Consider the following 13578-nt stretch of genomic DNA (forward strand, 5'->3'; position numbering starts at 1 on the left):
GGCCGGGGGGGGTCCCGCCCCGGGCAGTTCCGTGTGCCCCCCTCCCCCCCGTGGGTCAATATTTCCCAAGGCCCGAGTCCCACGGGGGGGGAGGGGCGGGGGGGCACCCGGATGCGGGGGGGGGGGGGGGGGGGGGAAGGGGGGTCCCGGACATCCGAGTGCCCCGGGGGGAGGGGGTGGCTGCACAGCTGGGGGGTCCCCTCCCCAGTGTCCCCAGTCCCTTCCAGTACACCCCAGCCTCCCCCCCCCCCCCCCCCCGTTTTCCCCAGTGTTCTCCTCAGTGTTCCCGGTTCACGCCATTAATTCCCCCCAGTCTCTTCCAGGCATCCCCAGTTGATCCCGGTCCCCTCCAGTGTGCCCCCACTGTCCCCAGTCCCTTCCTAGTGCATTCCAGTCCCCATCCCCCATAGCGTTCCCAAATCCCTCCCTGTTTGTCCCAGTGCCCCCCAGTGTCCCTCCCCAGCCTTCCCAGTGTCCCCCAATATGTCCCCGTACCACTCAAGTGCCTCCCAATGCATCCCAGCCCCCCTCAGTGTCCCCCCACAGCCTCTCCCAGTCCATCCCAGTCCCCCCCAGTTGCGGTCTGGGCAAAGACGGAACTGCCCGGGGCCCTGGGAGGTGCCACCTGGGGGTGTCCTGTGTCATCCCCCCCCCCAATGTCCCCAACCCTGTCCCCTCCCCGGGGATAAAGTGGCTCCAGTCACAGCAGTAGGACAGACTGGGACCATGAGAGTGCAGTGAGTGGGGACTCTGGGGGGGACATGGGGGACAGGGGGGACACTGGGGGACATGGGGGGACATGGAGGGTCATGAGGGGACATGGGGACATGGGAGGTCATTGGGGTCATGGGGGGACACTGGGACATGGGGGACATGGGGACAGATGGGGGACATTGAGGAGATGGGGGGTCACTGGGGACATGGGGGTACATGGGGACATGGCTGAGGAGGGACCCTCTGTTCCCCCAGGCCTGGACAAATGAAGGTCCCCCCTGTCCTCTTCCTCCTCCTCCTCGGCCTCACAGAGCAATGGGGACCCTTGGGGACATCAGGGACTCCCGTGGGACCCTTGGGTGAGTTTGGGGTCCCAGGCCTAGAGTGGGGAGGTACCAGGCCCATACTGTAAAGTCCTGGGGTGACACTGGGGGTCCAAGGCCCAAACTGGGAGGTCCCTGACCCAAATTGAGAGGTTCCAGTCCCACAGTATGAGGTCCCAGGCCCATCTTGGGAGGTCCCTGTCCCATTCTGGAAGGTCCCAGCTCCATCCGGGGAGGTTCTAAGGTGACAACTGGGGATCCCAGGCCTATACTCGGAGGTTCTGAGGTGACAACTGGGCATCGCAGGCCCATAATGGGAGGTCCCAGGGTGACACTGGGAGGTTTGAGTCTCACACCAGGAGGTCCCAGCTCCATACTGGGGGTCCCAGGCCCATCCTGGGGTGCCCCAGTTCATCCTGGGCAGTGTCAGGGGTCCCTGACTGTGGTGTGTCCCCAGGGGGGGTCCTGTACCCCTTCGGGCCAGGCGTGGGGGATGAGCCCACTCCCCATGAGGATGACGGGACGAGCCCCGAGATCTTTCTGTGGGAAAACTTCTCCTTCTTCGGGAGCGGCCACCACTCTTGCTATGTGGGTCACGTGACTGGAGGGACACGGGGGGGACATGGAGGGTGGCACTGGGGGGGTGACACCAGGAGGGGAGGATGGCAAGTGGGATGGGGGCCACCAGAGTTGGTGGCACCTCCTTTCTTGGCCACATGGGTGAGTGGAGACCCCTGGGGACATGGGGGACACCTGCAGGACCCCCAGGTGGTTTTGGGGTCCCAGGCCCATCCTGGGAGGTTCTGGGGTGACACTGGGGGTCCCAGGCCCATCCTGGGGGATCCCAGTCCCATACTAGAAGATCCTAGCTCCATATGGGGAGGTTCTGGGGTGACACTTGGGGTCCCAGGCCCATCCTGGGGGGTCCCAGTCCCATACTAGAAGATCCTAGCTCCATATGGGGAGGTTCTGGGGTGACACTTGGGGTCCCAGGCCCATCCTGGGATGTTCTGGGGTTACAGGTTGGTTTGGGGTCACTGCGACTGGCAGTGTCATAACTGGGACCACTGGGGGGTCACTGGTGGGTGCCCCCCAGGTGCCTCACAGGTGCCCTTTGCCCCCAGGTGAACAACAATGGGGTGGTGTCGTTTGGGACGAGGGTCCCCGAGTTCACCCCCCAGCCCTTCCCACTGCCTGGCCACCGCCCCTTCGTGGCCCCGTATTGGGCTGACGTGGACACGCGGCTGGGGGGAGATGTCTGGTACCGCCAGAGCCGTGACCCTGAGCTGCTGGAGCGCCTGGCAAAGGACCTGGCACCCACTGTGCCCCCAGGGGACCCCCCACCGCGCCCCACCTGGGCCCTCGTGGCCACCTGGGACCGTGTGGCCTATTTTGGGGCCGCCTCAGACAAGGTCAGACACAGGGGACAAGGAGGGGAGGGGGCTCAAGTGGCTTGGCCTTCAAGCGAGGTGTCCCCAGCCACAGTGGCACCAACCATAGTGTCCCCAGCCACGGTGTCCCCAACTTTCTGGGGGACACAGCTGGGGGTGGCAGTGCCAGCATGACACAGTGACAATGTCCCCCCCAGGTGAACACTTTCCAGGCCGTGCTGGCCTCCGATGGTGTCACCTGCTTTGTCCTGCTCAACTACGGGGACTTGCAGTGGACAACAGGCATTGCCAACATGGGGGACCCCCACACTGGACTGGGGGGCATCCCCGCACAGGTGGGGAAACGGGGACACCCCCAGGGACACTAGGCTAGGGGGGTTCTGGGATGGGGGGGTAAAGAGTTCTGGGGGGGAATTAAGGGGATTTGAGGTGAAATCAGGGATTTTAGGTGGAATTAAGGGAATTTTGGGTGGAATTAAGGGGATTTGGGGTGAATTGTGCATTTTAAGTGAAATTAGGGGGATTTTAGGTGCAATTAAGGGAATTTTGGGTGGAACGAGTGGATTGGGGTGAACTAAATCTCCTTTTGGGTAAAATTGCGGGAACTGGGGCAGAACTGCCCCCCTCACCACCCACCCTGTCCTGTCGCCCCCTGTGTGTCCCCCCATATGCCCCCCAGGCCGGCTTTAACAGTGGGGATGATGTGCACTACTACAACGTGCCAGGGTCCCGCACGCCCACTGTGCAGACCCTCGGCCACCGCAGCAACCTGGGGGTCCCAGGGCGCTGGGCCTTCCGTGTCGACCACTTCGAGGCCACTGAGGGGCCCCTCGAGATGCCCTCAAGGACCCCCAGGACTCCCTCAGTGCCCCCCGAGTCCCGCAGGACCACGGCAGAGCGGGTGTATAACTGCGGGTTGTGAGCAGGTGACACCCGGGGCTCTGGGGAGGGGGCTGTGCCTGCACACCTGGGGCACCTGAGACCCCTCCCCTCAGCCCCCCCCGGAGGCCACGTGGTGATAGGAACACCAATAAACATCTGTTGAGCAACACCTGTGTGCAGGTGTGTGTGCACACCTGTGGGGGCGGGGACACATGGGACACTTGTGCCTGTCCCCTCCTGGGCCTGTGAAGGGAACAGACCAGGGAGGAGAGGGGGGATGACAACACCTGGGTGGTACACGGGTGTGACAGACACACACCTGGACAAACATCTTGGTGTGACAGACACAAACCTGGATCCCACATGGGTGTGACAGACACACGCGATCTGAGGGTGGTTTGGGGGGGGTCCCTGAGCTGGTTTTAGAAGGGGCTGGCTGAGTCCTTTAGGATGGGGAGCTGGTTTTGGGGGGGTTTGAGGGGGTCTCTGGGCTGGTTTAGGGGTTTTCTGGGGGGTCCTTGGCAGGGATTCCCTGGGCTGGTTTAGAAGGGCTGGGGCTCCCTGGGATGGGGGGCTAGAGGGGTTCTTGGGCTTGTTTAGGGGGACTGGAGGGGTCCCTGGGCTGCTTCGGGGGGCTGGAAGGGTCTCTGGTTGGTTCAGGGGTGCTTGGGGGGTCCCTGGGCTGGTATTCCTGAAAAACAGGTGGCTTGACCCCCAACCATCCCAGTCACTCCCAGGGCAGCAGGATATGGTGGAGTTTGAGACCCCCCCCAACCATTCCCATAACTCCCATGGCAACGGGATATGGTGGAATCAGAGACCCCTGGCACCAGGGAACCCCCCAACATCCCTAAATTGGAGGGAAGCCCATCCTGGCACTGGGATGGGTGTTTCCATGGCAACTGGGATCCCTTTATTTCCATGAAACTCCCCCAAAAAAACAGAACTCACCATGCTGATTCCTCACTGTGAAGTGCTGGGATTCAGGATACAGGAGAGTGGGATTTAGGGGGGATTTGGCAGGAATTTCATCACCAGCCAAGTGATGCTGATTTATTAATTATTAATTAATTAATTAATATCCAGTGTTAATCAGCAGAGTTCGGGGGGTTTTCCAGTGACATCAGGTCTGTCCCAGCTATGGCTGGTGACAAGGTGGTAACAAAAGTTACTGGAAAACACTGGGATGAGGTGGAAAACCATCGGGATGAGGCAAAAAACCACTGGGATAACAGGAAAAACACCAAAATGAGGTCAAAACCTGTGGAGGAACATCAGAGTGAGTGGGAACAATTCCAAGCCTGGAGAGACGTATATGGAGCTTAGAGAAGACGATAAATTATGGACTTTTGTGTTACTTCCCAGTTCGTCCCATGTTTTATGTACCCTTACATATATACCTCTGTATTAATCCCCTTAGATTGTATTGCCCCAAACATGTCTGTACCTGTCCACAAGTTTTCCCATCAAAAGTTGTTTACCACCTTGTTCTCCCCTGCTTTCCCCCTCATCCCCCACTGACTGGCCGATAAGTGCCGCAGTGCGGAGTGAGCTCCCATTGGTCTCCGCTGCTTAACTCCTCCTAAGTTCCTCCCACTTTCCCTCATTCCTCAATCCTGCAATACCCTGAGATGTCCATCCCATGCTCTGCCCTGGTTATCAGACCTCCCCTCACTCGAACCCTATATAAGTCCTTGTTCCCCCTCAATAAAGTGGCCATTGCACCCTGACCTTCCATCTTGTCAGAACCCTCTGTGCAGTGTTGCGTCCCTATTCCTTTCTCCATCGGGCCGTGGCAAAAACCCACTTGGATGTGGTGGAAGAACACCAGGATGAGGTGGGAAAAGACCACAATGAGGTGGAAAACCACCAAAATGAGGTGGAGAAGCACCAGGATGAAGTGGAAAAACACTAGGAGAAGGAGAAAGACACTGGGATAAGGCGGAAAAAAACACTGTGATGGGGGAAAAGCAGCAGGATAAAGCAGAAAAACACCAAAACGAGGTGGAAAAACACTAGGATGAGGCGGAAAGACAATGAGTTTAGAGGAAAAACACCGGGATGAGGCAGGAAACACCAGGATGAGGTAGAGAAACAGTGAGATGAGGCAGTAAACCACCAAAATTAGGTTGAAAAACACTGAAATGAGGTGAAAAACACTGAAATGAGGTGGAATACACACAAATTCTTTGAGGAAGGAGGCACTGAGGCCACAGCACTTCTCCAGGCTGAAGGCTCCAAGCTCTTCTCCAGCTACAAGCAGAAGTAATCCAGGGCTTCGTGTCCATAGGGGTTGGAAGTCCAGACGATGTCGGCTCTTCCGAAGCTCTCCAGCATCCGGCCCAGCTCAGCGCTCACTGCTCCCAAACATTCCCTGTCCAGCTGCTCCTCCAAAATCCAGCCAGGATCCAGCCCTGACTTGTAGCAATCCACAGGGATAGGATACACGACCAAGCGGAGATCTGGCAGGACCACAGTTTTCCATAATAAATCCTTGAGCCCTGCTGTGGAGAAGGAATTCCCAAAGAGTCCGAGGGAGCGGAGGCAGGAGCAGTGCCGGAGTGACACCAGCAGGGCATCCAGGTGTGAGTCTGTCAGCCGGCATTCCATGAGGTCCAGGTGGAGCAGGGAAGCCGAGGTTTCCTCCAGGAGATGCTGAAGGGGTTGGAGAAGAGTTTGGGAGAAATCATGGCCGCTCAGATCCAGCCTTTTCAGGGCCGGAGCATGGAAGCTTTGGGAGAGGAAGGCGAAGTCAGCGGGAAGGAGGGAGCAGAAGGCCAGTTCCAAGCTTTCCAATGGAGCCTCGAGTTTGCTGCCAGGATGAAAAAGGAGATGTGACCCTGTGGTGACATGGAGCTGGGAGGGATGTGCCAATAGATCAAACCCTCCATGAAACCTTGAAATGTTGGAATGGCTCCCAAATTCCTGGGGGAACTGCAGCAAACAAGACCCATGATTCCCTTCATGATCATGGAATCATGGAATTAGGAAATCACTGAGGTTGGAAAAGAGCTCCAAGACTATCAAATCCAACCTTTGAGAATCATGGAATTATGGGATTCTGGAGTCATGAGATCAGGGAGTCTTGGAATTGTGGAATCATAGAGTCATGGGATTATGGAGTTAAAAGGTCACAGAATCGTGGGGTCATGGGATCATGGAATTGTGGGAGCCATGAGATCATGGATTCATTGCATCATGGAATCATGGGGTCATGGAATTATCAGATCATGGAGTTATGGAATTACTGGGTTATGGGATTACAGTTATGGAATCATGGAATCATGGGGTGATGGGATTATGGAGTCATGGAGCCAGCCAGGAGCACCTGGCGCTGGTGGAGCTCCGGGATACAGCGCTTGCTGTCCTCTGGAAACAGGGAATCAGGGAATTCTGGAATCACGGAGTCAAGGAGGCATTAAGGTTGGAAAAGGCTTTCAAGATGGTCAAGTTCAACCTTTGAGAATCCTGGAGTCAAGGAATTATGGGATTGTGGTGTCATGAAATCATGGAATTACAGGATAATGGAATCATGGGAGCATAGAGTCATGGAGTATTGGGATAACAAAATCACAGAATCATGGGGTCACTAAGGTTGGAAAAGATATCTTATACCACCAAGTCCAACCTTTGCAAATCCTCAGTGAGTGCAGGAAGAATGCAGTTGGGAATCTGCTCCAGCAGGAACTTACCAGAGAATGTGCCTCAAATTCCCGGAGAGCCTGGAGGATCCCAGGTTGAGCTCCCTGAGGCTCTGCAGCTTTCCCAGCTCCCTGGCCAGACACCGGATTCCCAGCACCGACTCCGGCGTTGGCCGCCGCACGTCGACATTGCTGTAGGGAAGTCGGAGGCTTCGGAGACCCAGGAATCGGGAGAGATGTGGCAAAACCAAGGAGAGACCCCCCAGTCCAAGGTTGTTGAAGCGAAGGTCCACCCTCCTTACGCCAGAGGGATCCAAGGATTTCAGCAGACTCACAATTCCAGCCAGGCAGAGCTCCTCAGCTTGGAACTCCCGGCACTTGAGGCGCAGTGGGCTGGTGTTCCCGGCCTGGAGTGCATCCCACAGGATTCCATAGGATGTTCCATTGACGAAGAGATCGGCGTGGATGTCGATGAATCGTGGAGCTGCCGTGGTGCCGGAACGGCCCTTATGGCTCCTGGATCTGCATTTCTGGAGTTCCCGCTGGTGTTTGGAGACCTCCACACAAGCCTTGGCCAGGGCCACGGTGCCAGACCAGACACTCATCCCTTCCGGAGCACGGCCAGCGGCATCATCCCGGAGTCCTGTCACATCCAGCACACGGAGACGGCACCGGCTGGGCCAGGAAATGGGAAAAACAGGAATAAACAAGCAGGGAAAAACCACAGAAGTGGGTTCTGTGTATCCTGGAATTCCCAAGATTCACCTGGAATCATGGCCTGCTTCCTCCAGATCCTGCCGGAGCTGGTCCACCACGGCCAGGATGACGGACTGGATGCAGAGCTTGGAGGGATGATCCCGGAGCAGCTCCCGGTGCCCCACGATCCCCTGGAAGTTGAGGACTGGGAATGGCCACTGCGCCACCAAATCCTGCAGGACTAGAGGTCTCCCATCCAGGAACGCAGCTTGGAAGAGGATGGGATAGAGCTGGGCGGGAACAGTGGGAAGGGGGCGGTGGGCGACGAGCCGGCGGGCAGAGAGGAAGAGCAGGGAATCCATGAATCCAGGGGGCCTGCAGGATTTGAGGGGGGCACAGGTGAGGTTGGGGGACCCCCAGGATGGCCTCGGGGCGAGGGGTGGGTTGGGAGAATCCCAGGGAAGCCCCAAATCCAGGAATATCCCAGCAAAAAGGGAACTTGTGGGAGGAGAGGGGGAGGCAAAGGGGATGTTGGGGTGAGACCCCCAAGGCAGCCCCCTCCAAAAAGGGGCGTCCCAAAGCTGCCAAAAATCCCCAAACCACCCCAAATAATCCCCCCAGTCCACCCCAACCAGTCCAGGGACTCCTCCTCTCCAGCCCCTCCACCTCAGGGACCCCCCAAACCATGCCAAGGACCCCTCCCTCAGCACCCCCAAAAAAGCCCTCCCACTCCAGGACCTCCCCATGGGCCCCAAAACCAATCCAGGGATGCCCCCTCAGCCCCCCAAACCAGCTGAGGCATCCCCTCAGCCTCCCTAAATCAACCCAGGGCCCCTCCCAAGTCCCCCCACCCCACGGACCCCCCAAACCACACCAGGGACTCCCCAAAGACCCCTCAACATCCCCCAGGGACCCCCCGAGTCTCCCCCAAACACCCGCATGGACCCTCCCATCCCAGGGAGCCCCCAGAGAACCCCTCGGCATCCCCAAACCAGCCCTGAGACGCCTCCCCAGCACCCCCCAGACCCACCCAGTGACTCCCCCAGCACCCCTAAAGAAAGCTTAGGGACTCCCCAGCATCCTAAAACCACCCACTCCAGGGACCCCCAACCACCCCAGAGATTCTTCTAGCCCAACGAAAACAGCCTAGGGACCTTTCCAGCCCCGATACCCCAGGGAAGCCCCAGGGACACACTAAACAAGCCCAGGGAGCCCTCCCAGCCCCTCTGAAGTACTCCAGAGACCCACCCCCCAAGGCAGCCCCTGCCCCTCCTCCCCATTGGCGCCCCCCACACACCGCCCACCCGCAGGCCCCGGCAGCTCCAGCCCGTACGGCGGCCCCACTTCCGGGTCTGCGCGCTGCCACCACCACTCAGAGAGCGAGACCCACCCCGGGGGCGGGTCTTCGCCTTTCAACTGGCTCCTATTGCTGTCTGTCATCGTTCTTCTCACTTCCCATTGTAGAAGAGCGGTGTGGGCGGCCCTTTTGCGACAGACGCCCTTCCATTGGCTTGTTTTGCTGTCAATCACCAATCCCTCCCTTCCCATTGGCTGCAGCGCGACGCGAGGTTCGCTCTGAGCCAGGACCGGGGGCCTCTCGGAGCCCCTCGAGACCCCCAGGACCTCCCAAACTCCTCCCGGATCCCTCTGGATCACGAACCCGCTGCCATGGAGCGGCAGCGGGAGGTGAAGGCGCTGCTGCTTTAGGGAGGCTGGGGGTGGGTGTCCCTGGGATCATTTGAGGGGCCTGGGGTGGACCCAAAAAAACCCATAAAAATGCCCCCCAAAGCCCTTCCCTCTACCATTCCACAGAGGCCCCCCAACGACATAGCCCCAAAAGGGGGGAAAGGGGAGCGGTACCCCCCAGAGTGGTGAAGGGGACTGGGACCCCCGAAATCAGGCAGAGAAGGTGCTGAAGATGGTGGGCAGGAGGGGGACCATGAGAAAAAAGAAGAAGGGGGGGGGGGGTAAAAGGGGAGTAGGTCCCCCCAGCTCAGTGGGGGGACGCTGAGGATTGGGGGACAATGGGTGTATGAGAAATAAAATACAGTGTTATTATAAAACCAAATTATAGGCGCATTGTGAAGTTGTAAGGTATCCAGTTCCAAACTGGATTAGGTACTAGGTTTTTTTTTTTGCAGACGGGATAAAGGAAATATAAAGTTCCTAAAAATTAAAATCTTTCGGGCCCATGTGGAAAATTTTGTACACAGGGGGTTCTTTCCTCTCTTTGGGCTAAGAACAAAGGAAGATCTATCATTTTTGACAGAGGATGCCTCGCAGCCAATCAGAAGGAAAGTCCCTTTTTGGAGAAAAGAAACCTTTTTAGGCAAAAATTAATATATTAAACTTATCTGAAAAAGGGTGGGATTTTGTGAAACTATAAAATGTATAAAATTTAAAGCCAAGGGGTCTTTTTCTCCCCAGGAGCTCGGTGTTAGATGAGACCCAGCATGTGCTGAATAAACCTTTCCTTGCTCTTAAAGTTCCTTTGTTTCACAGTTAATTGAATCTTTCTAAATTAAATAATGAGAAATTTCTCACAGGTGTGGGACGGGGAAGAAGGGGGGGGTTTGAACTCCCAGACTGAGTGGGAAGGGGCTGAAACCCTGAAACCAAGCAGGGTGGGGGAGGGGGGACACCCCAAAATGAGCTGGGGATTGTGGGGATGATGGGAAAGGGGTGGGAGAGGGAGGAAAAGGAGTGGGACAGCTGACAGAGGCATCCCATGGGGATCCTTTAGTAGGATGCTCTGCCTGGAATGGGGTGAATGAATTCCAACAAGGCCCTGTTTGCAAAGCCCCCAGTGGGAAATGAAGAAGGGGGGTTACACTGCTTTTGGGGTTGAACAAAGCTGAAACCAGCCTGACTCATCAATACCAAAGGGAAACATCCTGAAAGGGAGGGGAAGATGTGGCAGAGTTGGGAAAATCCCTGGAGAAAGGAACAAATGACACCACAAATGACTTCTCCAAAGCTGCTGAGCTGGCACAGCCTGGACTGACAGCCCAGCACCTTATACTAGGAGCCCCCCCTGCAGTCCCCCTTTCCCCCAGAACCTGGCCATAGCAACCCAATACACCAGGTTAAGTACAGCTGGCCTGTCCACCTTGGTCAAGATGGTCTGTGACACGTCATGTAAAATTCCTCTACTGTCTGTACCTACAATCCATCCCTGATGTCCTGTGGAACTTTATTGGTGACTGAGATGATACAACACCACATGCTTGAGCAGCAAACATCTGTCCAATGTCTGCAGGAGGAAAGAGTGCCCTGGAAGCAGGGCCTGGGGAGTCTTCTCCTGCCTCCAACTGGAGACACCCAGGGCCCTCAAAAGCTCAGAATTGCCATAGTACCACTTCCCACATGCTCCAAGGGGAAAAGCCATAAAAACAATGTCTGTGGCATTCGTTAGTTCCTGAATTTGTTCTTGAGGATGTTCATATTTCATCACCTTTTCTGTCGTGGCCTCTTTGAGGATGTTTTGGTGTATTCGTGTCTCACAGTGACATCCCCTCCATGGCCAAGGCCGAGCCCATCAGACATGGCACTGACACCTTGGGGATAAGGTACTACTGAAGGTATTGAAGGTCTTTAAGAAGGAAAAAGTTCTTGAGCAGCTGTCCAAAGAAGAGCAGAGGGAGAATATGTAAGGGAAACAGCTCTGCAGACCAGGGTTTACATAATTTCTATGGAATTATGAGAGGAATTCTGTACCTTGACAAAGCCACTCTGTGATGTTATCTGAGCAGCAGATTATGGATGTTGTTGGATGCCTCAAATAGCATCCTTCTTTGGCTCAGCTCAAATGGCACAAGCAGTTCCTGACCAAAACAGCCAAGCCTAAGGAGGTTATTCCTGTCAGAGACTCTGAAGTTAGGCAAAAATTCACCAGATGTGCAGGGCACAGTATGTTCAGGCCAACATCCTGCCAAATCCAACTCCCATCCCCAGCCTGTCTCAGTCCTGGCAGCAGAGTCCTGCTCTGCCCAGAGCGTCCCAGGCTGGTGGCAAATGGAACACCCAGCAGGGCCTGACTGGAATGATTGTGCCCTTGCTTTGCTTCCAGATAGGCCGGACACGGAATTGGCTCTTCTGTACATATGTTTTATATGTTATTGTTTTGTTGTCCTTCTGTAAATATATTTCATACATTATTGTTGTTATATAGGCCCTGACAATGTAAATACATTTTATACACTGTTGTGTATAAAGATTCTTACAATGTAAAAACATTCTGTAGTTCATTCGTTTTGCTGCTTTTCTGTAAATAAATAGTCTTTGTTTTTCACACCCCAGCTCTCTTTCCATTTGCTTTGTGCACATGTAGCATTTGCAGAGTTGTGCTTTCTACTTGGTCCGGGTTCCTGGGGCTGGAGGTGTCTGGGGGTGCTGGCACAGCCCCCCGGGGGTGGGGGAGGATCTGTGCACAGGGGGGTCCCACTTGGGAAGGTCCCGGCACTGGGCAATGCTGGTGGCACTGGGCAATGCTGGTGTCCCTGGGCTGGGGCAGAGCAGTGTCCCCAAGAGCAAAGCTGTCCCCAGCAGACAGGGAGTCTGACATGAGCAGCCCCTGCAGTGCTGCCCCCAAAGCAGACAGGAAATCTGCTCCCCTTCCTGCTGGAGCCAAAGGGACTCCTGGGATGACAGCTGGGATCAGGCCACAGAGATGCAAAATCCCAATTGATGCCCCGGAGGCCATGAGAGCCTTGGGAATTACTGGAATCAGGATGTGTGGAGAAGGTTTTGGAGCTGGAGGGGCTGATGTTTAAGCCTTTAAAGCTCCAAGCACTCCGGGCTTTGCTTCCCATCCCCATGGCATTACCCTGGGCCATTGAAGAGCCCAAAGCCAAGTGAATGGTCCTTGCCCTGCCCGGATTCCTGCAGCTGGCAGCAGGCACTGGCCCATGTCCTCCCACTTAGGGTGACACGTTGAGGGGGCAGCTCAGGCTGCGGTGGGGAGGACCCAGGGAGCTTTGGTGTGAGGGTGCTGGTGCCAGGGTGCCAAGGTCCCCATGGGTGCAGGTGCCTCGAGGTGAGTGCAGGATGTGGGAGCTGTGGGTGCTGCAGAGAGTCCTGGGGAATGTGATGCTGAGAGGTGCAGGGGTGTGGGATCAATGACAGATCAATCAACATATTTACTCCCTGTTGGTCCAAAACCAAGGAATGCAGACAAGGTGCTTCCCTCCACTTTCCCCTGCTCAGGCTCCATAGCCTTTCCCCCATCCCGCAGCCCTGCAGATCTGCTGATCCCACACCCAGGGCCCTGCACCTCCCACTGCTCCAGCACCACAACCCTCTTTCTCTCAGGCTTTCACTCCACCCCCACCTTGTTACTTTACCCAGATCTCCCACAAGGAGTTTGAAGCTTCATCGATAAGTTTTTATGAAATACTCTGTGCTCCACCTCCAGTCAGACACTCATTAATCCCTTTTCTGCTCCTTGGGGTCTCATGTAAGAGACTTGGTCCACAGCAAAGCTCCCACTGGTGCAGCTCCAAGGACTGCACAAGGACAAAATCAGCAGAAAATCAGCCCTGGAGAGCAGAGGCTTTGACACCTGCTGGTATTTCCAGCCAAGAGCTAGTGAGAGGTTTTGGGAAAGTGGGGAGCAGGTGAAGGTGGATGCTGAGTCTGGGCAGGAGGACACTAAAAGGACCTTGTGAGAGAGCTATGTAACAGAGCACAGAGTTGTCTCTGAGCCAAGGGAGAAGCTGCCCTGTTCCACACCAAGACAGGCCCTCTCACAGTCCTAGAAAGCACTGAGTGTATTAACTCTATCCTTGAGGAGGTGGCAAAGGAAAAAGCAAAGGACTTCTGCACACCTCTATCTTTCCCTGCCCTGCTCCTACACTCCCACCACCATGCTATACCTGCTGGAGAGCCTGGAGATGCCCCATGAGCTGCCTTGAGGGAAACACCAGGATCTGG

At 56.1% G+C, this 13578-nt stretch overlaps 2 protein-coding genes across 5 annotated transcripts; one reads left to right on the forward strand and one right to left on the reverse strand.

The window, feature by feature from the left end:
• The first annotated feature begins 291 nt into the window (after window positions 1-291).
• LOC135406038 (sushi, nidogen and EGF-like domain-containing protein 1) lies at window positions 292-3477 on the forward strand. 2 transcript variants are annotated; one of them, XM_064640567.1, is made up of 6 exons: window positions 292-737; window positions 970-1073; window positions 1495-1625; window positions 2162-2449; window positions 2626-2763; window positions 3108-3477. In XM_064640567.1, exons 1-6 carry the CDS (start codon window positions 484-486, stop codon window positions 3348-3350), a joined length of 1158 nt encoding a protein of 385 aa, XP_064496637.1. In that variant the 5' UTR covers window positions 292-483; the 3' UTR covers window positions 3351-3477. The 2 variants fall into 2 exon arrangements, with proteins under 2 accessions (XP_064496637.1, XP_064496638.1); XM_064640568.1 differs by lacking the exon at window positions 292-737 and having other exon boundaries at window positions 916-1073.
• A 117-nt stretch (window positions 3478-3594) lies between these two features.
• LOC135406013 (leucine-rich repeat-containing protein 14-like) lies at window positions 3595-9054 on the reverse strand. 3 transcript variants are annotated; one of them, XR_010426117.1, is made up of 5 exons: window positions 8945-9027; window positions 7717-8022; window positions 7003-7626; window positions 5493-6122; window positions 3595-4571 (listed from the first exon to the last, which is right to left on the reverse strand). XR_010426117.1 is itself a non-coding variant. In XM_064640532.1 (4 exons), exons 2-4 carry the CDS (start codon window positions 8007-8009, stop codon window positions 5564-5566), a joined length of 1476 nt encoding a protein of 491 aa, XP_064496602.1. In that variant the 5' UTR covers window positions 8010-8022; window positions 8952-9054; the 3' UTR covers window positions 5458-5563. The 3 variants fall into 3 exon arrangements, 2 of the variants coding, with proteins under 2 accessions (XP_064496602.1, XP_064496601.1); XM_064640532.1 differs by lacking the exon at window positions 3595-4571 and having other exon boundaries at window positions 5458-6122; window positions 8952-9054; XM_064640531.1 differs by lacking the exon at window positions 3595-4571 and having other exon boundaries at window positions 5458-6122.
• Window positions 9055-13578: the final 4524 nt, after the last annotated feature.

Source organism: Pseudopipra pipra, chromosome W (genome assembly GCF_036250125.1).
Source record: "Pseudopipra pipra isolate bDixPip1 chromosome W, bDixPip1.hap1, whole genome shotgun sequence".
NCBI lineage: Eukaryota > Metazoa > Chordata > Aves > Passeriformes > Pipridae > Pseudopipra > Pseudopipra pipra.